We start from the raw sequence: 15,000 nt of genomic DNA, 5'->3' as shown, positions 1-15,000 counted from the left end.
GTACCTGTATATCCGGCCCATCCCTTGATCTTAGGTGCTCTGTATATTTTCTTCCCATGGTGTATGTAGTTGTGTGTTACTTTGTCTACATGTTTGCCCCACGCGTTTCCCTTGCTGGTTGATGTGCCATCTACTAGTTTTGTGGACGTTTCTCGAAGTGTTCTTTGCCGCGATGTCCGTCTTCTTCTCGCACATCAATAAACGATAATGTTATTGTCCGATGTTCTTATTTCCCCAAAGGCTACCTTTACTCTGTCTACCTATTATTTTTTATTATTATGGTGAGCTTATATAGCGCGAACCACAATTAACTGTGCTCTCCGCGCTTTACATATTAATTTCTGCCGTGTGAAATGGAATTTTTTTACAGACAGACAGACAAACAAACATTTTTTACACACAATATATAACGCATTCACATCGACCAGCAAACCTCAAGCCTGTTAGGCGAGCATTCACCTTTCGCGGCCTTTATTCCAAGTCACACGGGTATTTGATGGACATTTTTATCTATGCCTATACAATTTTGCCAGGAAAGACCCTTTTGTCAATCGTGGGATCTTAAACGTGCACACCCCAATATAGTGTACACGAAGGGACCTCGGTTTTTTGTCTCATCCGAAAGACTAGCACTTGAACCCACCATCTAGGGTAGGAAAGGGGGGAGAAAATACCTATACCTTCCCGTGACTGCCTCAGTCGTGGTTCTTCCAAAGGAGCAGCCAGTTGTATCTAACCCTGAGAACGAAGCCAGGAAAGTTTGAGGTGAAAGATGAATTTAATCCATATGTCGGTAGTTTTGCGTTTCGAGTCGCGATAGACTTCCCCACTGGCTGGTACACATTCTAGCTTCATTTATTTGTTTCCCTGTGTTCAAAAGCCAAGGGGGATGCGACTGCTACCACGTGTACGTACGCTCTTGAACCCTGTGGGTTTCGACGGCAAAGGTTAATGCCACGGAGAAGACACAACAATCACCTAAAAGTGCATTTAGCTCAGTGACAAGCAACTGGAGACTTGACTAGGATAGTGAACGCAACAAGTGTAGGATGAAAGCTTAGAAGGATACTGAAAATGCAGGAATGTGCAGAAAGTAAAATAGTATGAGTTTAAGTTACTGAAGGTACATTGCGGAGAAATACGCAAGGCAAAAGAGAAAACAGAAAGAACATAATACTTCCTTCATCAAAACCACAAAACACCCCCCCCCCCACCCCTACCTCCGCTCCTATCTCCCTCTCTGCGTTAACCACTCCTCCTGTTGCTCATTACAAAGGTAAGCAAAATAGGAAACGAAAGTATACCAACTGTCAGCAAACTCGACACTCCCATGCAGCTCCGAAAGTCACAGACACTAGAAAGATGAGTTTCGCAGATGTTAACATGCAAATAATGTCAACGTGCATATTTGCATATTTTTGGAAAACACTGCCACTATAAATCAATCTGTTTTGGCTCATTGATGCAAGTTCCAGGTATACAGCCATATCCCAATGATATAAACATAGGTATGTATTGGCACCGTCACTGAGATGCTGGCAAATCATGGCGTATGTTGTCACTGAAGTAGGGTTTGCGTCATGTTCAGGAGCACATAAGTATGAAGAAGCAAGACACAAATCCTTAATTCATTGTTCACCCATTGCCCTCCAACTCAACCACCAAATGAAAATATATTCCCAGAAAGAAGCAAAAATATGAAATGAGTCAGTATGGATTTTATGTGAGATAAACAAGGCCGGCTGACGTCCTATAGCTGCATGTGAAGTGAATGCACATCGTGATGGCTGCAATAGTCAATATCCAAGTTGCAAAAACAAACACAGAGCAAACTTCAAGACGTAGAATCTGTTTTACAGCAAATGTATGCAGTTCTGACGAAATTCTCACACCAGAAAATGAAATCAATAAATCATACATCACTATGACTTTGTGATAACATCAGCTTAGACAGGATTTGTTCCTCTTTCTGTTTTATCGCTGTAGTAACCACTCCCACAAGAAAACGTCTTCACATTTTGACCTAGATTCCACGCTTCAACACTACCGTACCCCCGACCGTTTTCGTCCTTTGCCCAACACCTTGCTGTAACACACGTTAACGCTTATCTCTGAACTCTTATCTGGGAGTCTACGTGTACAGTGAATGAGCAGCAGGGGTGTGAGGAAAGCAGGTAATCGAAGTTCCAGGGATGCCAAATAGCATGTGAACAAACACACATTGAAAATAAATCCCCCTTCGGATCAGAACGGTTTCTCGACTTATATATGAATGTGCGTAACGCGTTACGGTTTGCCTGTAGGGTAGAGTTGGGAGTTGGAGATGTATGAAAAAGGAGGGAGGGGGGGGGGGGGTTATGGGTGATGGGTGGGTTGGTGGGGTAGGGCGTGAACAAGTCGTATATGTGTGTGTGTGTGTGTGTGTGTGTGTGTATGTGTGTGTGCGTGTGTGCGTGCGTGCGTGTGTGCGTGCGTGCGCGCGCGCTTGTGTGTGTGTCTGTGTGTGTGTGTGTGTGCGCATGTGCGTGCGTGCGTGTGTGTGTGTGGGTATGCATACGTGCGTGTGTGCGCGCGCGTGTGTGTGTATACGTGCGGGTGTGTGTGTATGTGTGGGTGTGCATACGTGCGTGTGTGCGTGCGCGCGCGCGCGCGCGCGCGTGTGTGTGTGTGTGTGTGTGTGTGTGCGTATGCGTGTGTGTGTGTGTGTGTGGGTGTGCATACGTGCGTGTGTGTGTGTGTGTGTGTGTGTGTGTGTAGAAGAGTTGCAAGAACTTGTCAAATATTTTCAGAAGTAATCGCAGCCACGTCATACGATTAACTTTAAATTCTAACTGGCTCAGAGAAATGTTTACTTAGCCTATTTATCTCCTCCACCCCTGCCCCACGTAACTAGCCTCACACACATACAAAGAAAGCAACAATGTCAGTCCCAACTTCATGATTCCTTTCAGAATTTAAGAAGTCACCGACGTGGCCGCAATTCTCCGGTAATGTTCCCCTGAGAATTGTGTCAGACATTCCGAATAGCCTGACGGGCATGTGAATTTGTACCAGTCAAAACAGAGGACAAGTTGAGGGTGAACAGATGGGTATTAGAAGGTGACTCCTTTAAACATACTGTCCGTCCCGTGAAAACGATTACGCTCAACATCTCAGACATGTTATCAGCCTTTCCACTTAGACACATGCAATAAAGTAATTGCCTCGTTGCTATATATGCAGAATGATAGTTAACTATTTTCGTAACCGACACAAACCTCAATCTGCGAAATTGATTCATCTCAAAATGCTCACTCTGGAAATAAACCAGGCAGGATGTTAATGTTTGGTAACATTCTAAGTGAAAGGATACTCATATTATTAAATACCCAGACAGATACGTGATGCTTGTTCGTGGTGGTTTACAGAGGAAGCATTGTCGTTTAATCTTTGATTTGTTTGCATTTTCAATGATCTATTAGAAAAGGTAACAAGAAAACACCACAATATAGTGTTAAAAACTGATATATATATATATATATATATCTATACAAACAAATATGGAAAAAATAACCAAAACAAGCCTTCACGTTTTCACCAATATTTCGGCCTCGTGGCCTTCGTCAGGGTGTTCTATTATTAGCTCGCACGATGTTTACAAATATCCTTTGACGCAATGTCTGTCTATGACGTAATTATACATGACGTAATATGTTTTGCGTGCCGGAATTCCAAAAATGAATAAGACAGTAACAAATATATCTATATATATATACGACTTGTGTCTGTGTGTCTGTGTGTTTGTCTGTGTGTCTGTCTGTCTGTCTGTGTATGTGTGCATTCGCCATGCACGGCTAAAGTTCTCGATGGATCTGCTTCAAATTTGGTGTCCATATTCAGATACACCCCGGACAAAATCTGGTCGATGAGATATTTCAATACGTGCTCTCAGCGCGCAGCGCTGAACCGATTTTGGTTCCACCTCAGCTACCCGGGCCCCCATACCGACACACCAAAGCCGCTAGACCACATCACAACGCCAAAGTTCTCGGTGGATCTTTTTCAAATTTGGACACCGTATTCAGCTACACCCCGGACATAATATTATCGATGAGATATTTCAACACGTGCTCTCAGCGCGCAGCGCTGAACCGATTTTGATTTTTCTGTTCATTTCACCATTCCCAGTAACTCTTCCTTATCTTCTCCAGTGTTTTGCGTTTATCTCCCTTCCTTCGTGTGGCTTCAATCCATATTCCCGTTTCTACGTTACTATTTTTAGAATGTCACTGCGCTGTCCAGAACGCTTCCCTTGCACCCGTAAGTTGTTCTTACTGTCAAGGTGAAAAGGTCGAATCAATTTATACCCACGCGAAAAATACATTGTCACCTATCTCTATATATTTATAGATATAGATATACACATATATATACGGCTTCTCTCTGTGTGTGTGTGTTTGTGTGTGTGTGTGTGTGTGTGGGCAACACCTGTGGATTTTAGAGTTCTGTTTGTGATGGGGTCTAGCGGCTTTTGTCTGTCTGTATGTTCTGGCATTTGAGAAGCCACAACAGATAATATAGGGCTAAGAAATAAGCCCTAAAATTCTCAATCCCATTTGACAGGACTTCGCCTTCAAAGGTGAATGTGGTGAACCGCTACGCTGTCTGTCTCTGTCTCGCGATTCACCCCGGCGAAGTCGGGTATTCCTCTAGTATATATATATATATATATATATATATATATATATATATGTTTAGGCTTTTCCCTTAATAAAATAATCCCATACACACATAATTATGTCTAGACAATGCATTTAAAATGACACGCTCGCACAGATATATATGATAAATGAGTAACTCGCACACACACACATATATATATATAATCCCACCCAGATGTCTGGTGAATCAATTTAAAATGACAAGCTCGCACAGATAGAGCAATGGATGCCTGCTATAATGTGCGGCAGACTACGGTGAGATAAAAGGATGAAAAAGCGTATTTTCCACACATGTCTGAACACACTCGGCGTAAAATTATGTTCAGGCCGATGGCATTACACAGAAAATCGAACGATTATTCTCACAACGACTGTACATCAAAGAGAAAAGATGACTTAAATGATCGCCACTCGGCTCTATTTATACCTTTGGGTGTTGCACGCTTTGGGATTTTTATTTTCATTTCCAACCACTACTTTCCAGCACCCCCACCCCGCATCCCCACCCCTGCGCCCTAGTGTCTCATTCCGTTTTTTGTTTTTTTGTTCTCTTAGTCTTGTTTTGCTTTGGGAGCGGGTTTCTCTGTGCTTCTTATTTTCTTTCCTTTCTCTCTTCCGTTTTCGTTTTCTCTTTCGTTTTGTCATTTTTTTCTCCATGCATTCCTTTTATGTGTCTGTGTCTGGTTTTTTCTTCTTAATCTGTCTCTCTCTCTATTTATCTCTCTCTCTCCCCCCCCCCCCTCTCTCTCTCTCTCTCTCTCTCTCTCTCGCTCTCCCCTTTCTCTCTCTCTTTCTCTCTCTCCCCCCCTCTCTTTCTCTCTCTCTCTCTCTCTCTCTCTCTCTCTCTCTCTCTCTCTCTCTCTCTCTCTCTCTCTCTCTCTCTCTCTCTCTCTCTCTCTCTCTCTCTCTCGGTGCAGTGTTAAACGATTGATGTTTCCGAAAATATAAGTACACCGATTTTCCTTCCCCTCCTTCCCCATTGCAAGGGGCCAATGGCCTAGCAATTAAACTTAAGCATTCGCATTATTTCTCTCTCTCTCTCTATCTTCTCTCTCTCTCTCTCTCTCTCTCTCTCTCTCTCTCTCTCTCTCTCTCTCTCTCTCTCTCTCTCTCTCTCTCTCTCTCTCTCTCTCTCTCTCTCTCTCTCTCTCTCTCTCTCTCTCTCTTATGTCACAGGCACAACTCACGACTTGCTTCACAACAGAATGTGTATTCAAGTTGCTTTGATAATGCTGGAAAATTGGATTCTGATTCTAACCCCGACAGCATATTTACTCATTCTCAAACTCGATTTTAGCAGCAAAAGCGCCTATGCTCTGTCCCTCTTTGGCCGAAATCGTAACGCAATTCATCTTCTCCCCCCGATTGCATGCTTGAACCGATAGCCCGTAAAATTCGATCATACGTCTTGCGCAATGCGCATTTATGATTTAATAAGGGCGCGCGGAGCCTATTTATTTTCGCCTTGCGCGCTATGAACGTGATAGAGCGAAGGGATTCCGCATTTTGGCGTGTGGATGCAATCTCTCCATCCCTCTCTCTTTCTGAGTTTCATCCATACCCCATTCTATGTTGGTTTGTGGCTGTATTTAGCGTTTAAATGCGATCGCTATCCCCTCTGATTTTTCGCCCAGCCCCATTGCATGCTGCTTTAACTGTATTTATGTTTTTCGTTTTTAGTCCCCTGGCATTTGTTCCATTCGGACACCGTTTTATAATGGTATTTGTTGCAGAAGCACTTCTGATCAAACAATTTGCAAACATTTTGAAGATGAAATGAGCCAGGCATGGTCTGTGTTGAGTTCATATAAACACAATAATCAAAGGAAACCGAGCAGTTTTGGTTTTATTTGTGCCTCAAGGGATGATGGAAGGACTGATGGAAAGGATAAGGATAAGGTGCTAGGGGTTGGGATAGACGGCGTCCGATGTATTGTATTAAACAGAAAGACGGATTGTTTTCTTGCCGACGGCAGAACTGATAACTCTAGAACAACTTATAAAGTATGAAGGAAAACAAAGACGAAAGAAACAACTAAAACAAACACATAAATAAACTGACTTTGACATTTCAGTGACAGATGCACGATCAAGCACACACATTAGCGACAGACCGACATACATACATACATACATACACACACACACACACACTCACTCACACACACACACACACACACACACACACACACACGCACGCACACACACACACACACACTCACACACACACACACACACACAAAATAACACACATACATACATACATACATCTATATATATCTACGACTTGTGTCTGTCTGTCTGTGTGTGCGTGTGTGTGTGTGTGTGTGTGTGTGTGTGTGTGTGTGTGTGTGTGTGTGTGTGTGTGTGTGTGTGTGTGTGTGTGTGTGTGTGTGTGTGTGTGTGTGTGTGTGTGTTCGCTTTGCCAAGCCAAAGTTATCGATGGATCTGCTTCAAATTTGGTGGGCATATTCAGCTAGACCCCGGACACAACTTGGTCGATGAGAATTTTCAACACGTGCTCTCAGCACGCAGCGCTGAACCGATTTTGGTTTTTCTGTTCATCTTCACAGATCCATTCCCAGTAACTCTTCCTTATCTTCTCCAGTGTTTTGCGTTTATCTCTCTTCCTTCGTGTGGCGTCAATCCATATTCCCGTTACTACGTTACTATTTTTAGAATGTCACTGCACTGTCCAGAACACTTTCCTTGCACCTGTAAGTTGTCCTCACTGTAAAAGTGCAAAGGTCGAATCAATTTATAGCCACGCGAAAAATACACTGTCATCTATCTCTATATATTTATAGATATACATATACATATATATATATACGGCTTCTCTGTGTGTGTGGGGGGGGGGGGAGGGGGGCAACACCTGTGGATTGTAGAGTTTTGTTTGTGATGACTGTGGTCTGGCGGCATTGGTGTGTATGTATGTTCGGGCCTTCCTTTGAGAAGCCATAACAGTTATAATAGGGCTTAGAAATAAGCTCTAAAATTCTCAATCCCGTTTTAGTGGACTTCGCCTTCAAAGGTGATTGTGGTGTTTCGGCACTCGGTTACATTTGGCGTCGTCGACAGCGATGGGACTCGACATGAAATGTTCAGGCCACTGAATCATTTTCGTGCTGTTCAACCAACCTGGGAGGGACCTAAGCTTGGCGGGTCCATGGTTCGGAACTTTGGGGACAACTTCATTCAAAGGGGGTCGAGTGTGACAGGGAGACTACCGTCGCCCTTCACAGCAGACTCTGCAGAGTTGTTCGCCTTAGAAGTTGTGGGCTTTCCTTGCATGTACCCGTAAGTTGTCCTCACTGTAAAAGTGCAAAGGTCGAATCTATTTATCGAAAAATCCACTGTCATCTATCTCTATATATTTATATATATAGATAGATATATACGGCTTCTGTGTGTGTGTGTGTGTGTGTGTGTGTGTGTGTGTGTGTGTGTGTGTGTGTGTGTGTGTGGAGGCAACACCTGTGGATTGTAGAGTTCTGTTTGTGATGGGGTCTGGCGGCTTTTGTCTGTCTGTATGTTCTGGCCTTTGAGAAGCCATAACAGGGTATAATATAGGGCTTAGAAATAAGCTCTAAAATTCTCAATCCCGTTTGAGAGGACTTCGCCTTCAAAGGTGATTGTGGTGAACCGCCACGCTGTCTGTCTTTGTCTCGCGATTCACCCCGGCGAAGCCGGGTATTCCTCTGGTACATTATGTATGTATTCCTCTAGTACATACATACATCTATATATATATATATACGACTTGTGTCTGTGTGTGTGTCTGTGTGTTTGTGTATCTGTGTATTTGTGTATTTGTGTGTTTGTGTATTTGTGTATTCGCCATGCACGGCCAAAGTTCTCGATGGATCTGCTTCAAATTTGGTGGGCATATTCAGGTAGACCCGGGACACGACACAACCTGGTCGATATTTCAACACGTGCTCTCAGCGCGCAGCGCGGAACCGATTTTGGTTCCACCTCAGCTATTTTGGTTCCACCTCAGCTACCCGGGCCCCCATACCGACACACCAAAGCCAAAGTTCTCGGTGGATCTTTTTCAAATTTGGACACCGTATTCAGCTACACCCCGGACACAATATCATCGATGAGATATTTCAACACGTGCTCTCAGCGCGCAGCGCTGAATCGATTTTGGTTTTTGTGTTCATTTCACCATTATAAGTAACTCTTCCTTATCTTCTCATATTCTCCAGGTTTTCAGCGTTTACCTCCCTTCCTTCGTATGGTGCACTTTTGTGTGAGTGGAGCGTCTTCGGATATTCCCGGCGTTCTGTTACTGTTACTATTTTTAGAAGGTCAACGCAGTGTCCAGAACGTAAATTGGACCCGTAAATTATCCTCACTGTAAAAGTGCAAAGGTCGAATCAATTTATAGCCACGCGAAAAATACACTGTCATCTATCTCTCTATAGATACGGCTTCTCTGTGTGTTTTTGTGTGTGTGTGTGTGTGTGTGTGTGTGTGTGTGTGTGTGTGTGTGTGTGTGTGTGTGTCTCTATGTGAGCAACACCTGTGCATTGTTCAGTTCTGTTTGTGATGTGGTCTGGCGGCTTTTGTGTAATTTTATGTACTGGCCTTCCTTTGAGAAGCCATAACTTGCTCAGTCCTGTTTGAGTGGAGTTCGCCTCCAAAGGTGATTAACACGGTTACATTCGTCGACAAGGATGGGACTCGATATGGTCAGGAATGGCATTATGGCCACTGAATCATTTTCGTGCTGTTCCCATTCCACGAATCTGGGAGGGACCTAAGCTTGGCGGGTCCATTGTTCGGACCCGGCGAAGCCGGCGTACGGCTCTAAGTACTTCTTCCCGGCGAAGCCGGCTACCCGGCGAAGCGGGTATTCATTCTAGTACATACATATATACATACATACATACATACATACATACATACATACAGACATACAGACATACAGACACACACACAGACACACAGAGAGACACACAGAAAGACAGACAGACAAACAGAAAGACATACATATACAGACAAACAGACAGACAGACAAACATACATACAAACATACAGACATACAGACATACAGACACACAGACAGACACACAGAGAGACACACAGAAAGACAGACAGACAAACAGAAAGACATACATATACAGACAAACAGACAGACAGACAAACATACATACAAACATACAGACAGACACACTCATAGATTGATATGCAGAAATGCTGCCAGGCAGAAGAACATACAGACAGAAAGATAGACAAGCACACACTCACACGGAGATAAAAACATACATTACTCACACACACGCGCGCAGACACTTGCGCAGGATTATAACAGGCTTAGATAGACAGACAGATAGACACACAAACAGACAAACAGACAGAACTATTTACGCAGGTGGACATTTGGAAAGAGAGATATTGTCAGTCCATCAACTTACTAATTGTAGAGCTTAATATCTGGAGTCCAGATTCTATCGGAGGCTACCCGCACGCTTGTAACGTTGCCGTATTCTTCTGGGTCCCATCCGATGTGTGCATCGTTCCAAGCCTGCAACACACACATATCATCATCATCATCATCATCATCATCATCATCATCATCATCATCATCATCATCATCATCATCATCATCATCATCACCATCACCATCATCATCATCATCATCATCATCATCATCATCATCATCATCATCCCCCTGTTGTATACATATTCTACCTTAGGCACAAGACGTCCATGAAAGGTATTCCAGGGCTGCCATAATGCAATACGGCGTAGCATGGGATATCCAAGAAGAGCAACTGCGGATGTCAGCGGGCAGAGATTTTTAAACAAAAGGGGCTTGGTATTTAAAGGAATTATTTCCGTATGTTTGTAGTTTGAAGAGCTTTTCAGAGCTTTGCAATACCGAGGATACATATTTGGGAAGGGTGTTGCCAAAGTGCCGAAATGCGCTTTGTGAGATGCCATGAGATTCGCAAAGATTCTGATTGGCCATTTCCCCATGATCATGCTCACGCCCACAGGCCCCCACAGAATATACCCAGGATACGCCAGGAGGCCCTTGAAATCATCATCATCATCATCACCATCATCATCATCATCATCATCATCATCATCATCATCATCATCATCATCATCATCATCATCATCATCATCATCATCACCATCACCACCACCACCACCACCACCATCATCATCATCATCGTCATCGTCATCGTCATCGTCGTCGTCGTCATCATTGTCGTCGTCGTCGGTGTCACGATCGGGTGACAGAGACCAAGAAAGTGTCACTCAGTGGAGTGCCTGTTCTTGGTCGATTATGATAGAAAGCGCCTGTGCGTGATATTGGGCTACAGCAGAGTTTGCTGACAGTGCTCAACGAGCACGGATGTTTTGTAGCGCACGAGTTTCACAGTGGGGGTTTCTGCTGTCATAGGGCTGACGGTTTTTCGCTGACAGCGCGCACGGGATTTTCAGGGATTGAGTTTCTCGTGTCTTTTTTCTGCTTGGGAGGCAGAATTGTGTATAGCTGGACTGGTTTTTGTGACAAGGTCAGTCACGTGTTATTGGCTAGGTTGTCTGACAGAGACACAAGGACGGCGCACTTGACACCCAGCGGCAGAAGGGGAAGGATCTAATACACAGTTTCTAGAGTATGATGGATTTTCACCGAATATTATATTCGGCACTCTAGGGGAACTTCCACTAGTTATTTCTTTCTCACTGCCACACATTTTGCTGAGGACAAGTCGTCAACTTTCCTTCGTCGTGCGATGGCTTCGACAAGGGGTTCTGGACGTTGTTGTCACTGTTGACGAACAGAGGCTGTTCCAGGGAGGAGGCGGACTTTGCTTCCTTGAGAGTGTTACAATCATAGGCTTTTTGAGGTAATAAATCATTATTTAACGCTGTTGATGAGTCTGTGTTGTGGAATGAAATACTCTCTGTTGTTCTTTCCAGGTTAGCGCATAATTTACTCTCTGTGACGCTAAAATACTAATCTGTATATGGTTTTTGCAGATAGGGAGAGAAGGACGGAAAATGGCTGTTTTGTTGTTGTAAAAAGTCCGTTTTGTGCAGGCCCACGTGCTCGATGAGATATTTAAAGATGACATGTTTTAAGGTGGTGGGTGAGGGGTAGCTGACATGTTTAGTGCACCGATGCTTTCTGTTTGCAGCCTTCGTTTCGTTTTCCTGTAACCGCTGCACGGCTGCCTTTGGCGGGACACTGCTAGCTGCAGACGTTGGAGCTGGGACCTGAGGAAGCTACGCTAACCGGCTGACCAGCAGACCGGCTAACCAGCGAACCGGCTAACCAGCGAACCGGCTAACCAGCAAACCGGCTAACCAGCAACCCGGCTAACCAGCATACCGGCTAACCAGCATACAGAAAGAAAGCTAAGTGCACCATGTCTTACGCACCCCGTTGACCACCGTTGTCTTTTCTTATCTGTGATTACCTTGGAGTAGTGACAACGTGGGGTGTGTGACCCCTGCATGAACTAGAGCTTTTTGAACAGAACATTCTCATTTGACTGTATTTACACGGGATCAGCGTGTTACTATCATTTTCTATATACTACTGGCATTTTGTCAGTGATCACGGGTTGTTTACGTGTTGAGAACGTAAAAGGAACATATTTTGAGTGAAGGCTCGAGGGAGGTGGCGAGTTTATACATAAACAGGCGTCTGAAACTTATACTTTTGTTGACTCTATTTAATTGTATGACTGCGAGAGTGGATCGTGGTGTGGTTAGTTAATTAGTAGTAATTAACCGGTTCATAATCACCTTAAGTGATATATTGAAACGTGACAGTCGGCGTCGTCGTCGTCGTCGTCATCATCATTTTTGTCATCGTCATCGTCATCATCATCATCAGCAGCTTCAACATCACCATTGTAATCGCCAATACCACCATGGTCACCATGGTCGTCGTCTTCGTCAACGTCTTCTTTTTTCAATGACGTTTATTCTATCTACTGTAACGATAACGATAAGCATTGCCTTATGTTGTCTTCTGCGTGTGTCTTCGGCGATTCCATGTCCACGAACGTGAGGGTCAGATTAAATGCCGCTACCGTTAGTGTTGGCATAACAGATATTATCTTCAATGCTCTGAACGTGGTCAGTATCTCTAATGGATAAATCCATCTGTGTTCCTTCCCATTAGGAATATTGATCGCTGCTTGAGTGATATTGCTTCCATTCATTTCATCATTGGTTTAGCAAGGCAATCTTTCTAAAAACTCTTTACGTCCTCGTCATAAACATCCTATATGACATCTTTGCTCAAAAGCAAACTAGTAGTCCTTGCTGCCTGTTTTAGACTCCAACACAAAGAGAAAGACTTCGTTACGAGGATTGTTTAAAGGCACAATCCTTCTCGTTAAAGCAACCAATTGCTTGTAGTTGGATTACCTGTTATCGTTTCACTGCTTACAGTTCTCTTCAACAGATCCTTGTCTGAGGGTGTTTTTCCAGTTGTCTGGAAAATTGCTCACATTACGCCTATTTTTAAGAAAGGCGATAGGAGTGCTTGTTCAAACTACCGTCCAATCTCTTTGCTGAGTTGTATTGGGAAGGTGCTCGAAAAATGTATACAAATCCGTGTGTTTGGTTATTTGCAAAATTATGATTTGATTACACACTGCCAATCTGGTTTTATTGCTGGTGATTCGACTGTTTATCAACTATTGAGTATATAAGATGATTTTTGTGTTGCACTTGATAAAAACATTATGTCACAGGCAATATTTGTTGACGTATCAAAAGCGTTTGATAAAGTCTGGCATTGCGGTCTGCTCCACAAGCTTGAGGCGATAGGTATAAGAGGTCCCTTGCTTGTTTGGTTTGAACATTACTTGAGCGATCGCAGGCAAGCAGTAGTACTGAAAGGAACCAAATCAAGTTATGCTACCCCTTCTGCTGGTGTCCCTCAGGGCTCTGTCTTAGGACCTCTTTTATTTCTCATTTATATTAACGATATTGGTGTTGGTCTTGAATCAGTGTTGAAACTCTTTGCAGACGATACGAGTATGTATTTAAGTTTAGATAACGATGATGTACGAGCAGACATTTTGAATTCTGATTTGGATACAATTCGCACATGGGCTTCGAAATGGAAAGTCACTTTTAATTGTCAAAAGACAGAATTGTTGGACATTTGTAGGCAACAACATGTTGTACTTCCACCATTGTATTTCGAAGATGCACACTTAGTTGATGTTGAAAATCACAACCACCTTGGCGTCATTCTACAAGGTAATTGTAAATGGGATTCTTACATAAAAAGTCTAATTGCTCAATGTAGAAAGTCAATTGCGCTGCGTATTTTGGTTTATTCAAGCATCGTTTAAACAGAAAATCACTTGAAGTTATATATAAATCATTTATGTTACCATTGTTTGATTACGCGGACGTTATTTGGGATAACTGTACACAGTGTTTGGCAGACGAGTTGGAGACGTTGCATCTCGATGCAATCCGAATCATTGTAGGTGCAGTACGTGGCACAAGCCACCAAAAACTGTATAACGAATCGAATTTTGTGTCCCTGAAAGATAGGCGACGTCGTCATAAACTTTTGCTGTATTATAAAATTGTAAATCGTTTAACCCCAGAATATTTATATTCCAAACTGCCGGCCCTGGTTTCCGATGTAAATCCTTACCACAGACGACGCCCTCTTGAACGTAAGGTTCCATTGTGCAGAAGTGAGTTATATAAATCTTCATTTTTTCCTTCAACGACAGCTTTGTGGAATAATCTTCCAGAAAATACACAACAAACACAGTCAGTTGGTGAATTTAAAAGGTATTTGACCGATGGAGATGTTGTTCAACAGTATTATTATTTAGGCAACCGCCAGGCACAGGTATTTCACAGCATGGTTGAGATTAGACATGAGCGATTTGCAACAGGACTTAGTTAACCGACACCTCTCTGATAATTTGGAATGTACGTGTGGAGCATGCCCGGAAGATTCTGAACATTTCTTGTTACACTGTCCAAAATATAAAGAACATAGAACCATTTTATTCAATAGTCTGCCAACACACGTTCTAGACTGCAAAACACTCTTGTTTGGAAATACTGATTTAACTATATCTTTGAACACGAAAATATTCTCTGTTGTACAAGACTATGTTATGTTAACTAATCGCTTCTGCTGATATTATATTAACTGTGCAATTGATGCAGCCAGGCATTCTCTCTCTCCCTCTCTGTCTCTTTCTCTCTGTCTCTCTCTTCATCTTATTTGTATAAAATTTAATGACAGATTATCAAGATAAGTGTTGAAGCTATCACT

At 43.1% G+C, this 15,000-nt stretch overlaps 1 protein-coding gene and 1 long non-coding RNA gene across 4 annotated transcripts in view; both read right to left on the bottom strand.

Moving 5' to 3' along the window:
- Nucleotides 1–15,000, bottom strand: part of LOC138959624 (uncharacterized) — a 345,659-nt gene that overhangs the window by 32,032 nt on the left and 298,627 nt on the right. The gene's annotated exons all lie outside the window — the stretch shown is intronic.
- The window catches only part of LOC138959623 (neuronal acetylcholine receptor subunit alpha-10-like), a 123,054-nt gene that overhangs the window by 32,032 nt on the left and 76,022 nt on the right, over nt 1–15,000 (bottom strand). For all 3 annotated transcript variants that reach the window (XM_070331183.1, XM_070331184.1, XM_070331185.1), the window contains exon 4: nt 10,127–10,236. In XM_070331183.1, the coding sequence (XP_070187284.1) occupies nt 10,127–10,236 (110 nt within the window). The remainder of the gene's footprint in view (nt 1–10,126; nt 10,237–15,000) is intronic.

The sequence above is a fragment of the Littorina saxatilis genome, linkage group LG2 (assembly GCF_037325665.1).
Source record: "Littorina saxatilis isolate snail1 linkage group LG2, US_GU_Lsax_2.0, whole genome shotgun sequence".
NCBI classification, from domain to species: Eukaryota; Metazoa; Mollusca; class Gastropoda; order Littorinimorpha; family Littorinidae; genus Littorina; species Littorina saxatilis.
The sequence above is the reverse complement of the archived record's forward strand: the minus strand, read 5'-3'. Positions and strand labels throughout refer to the sequence as shown.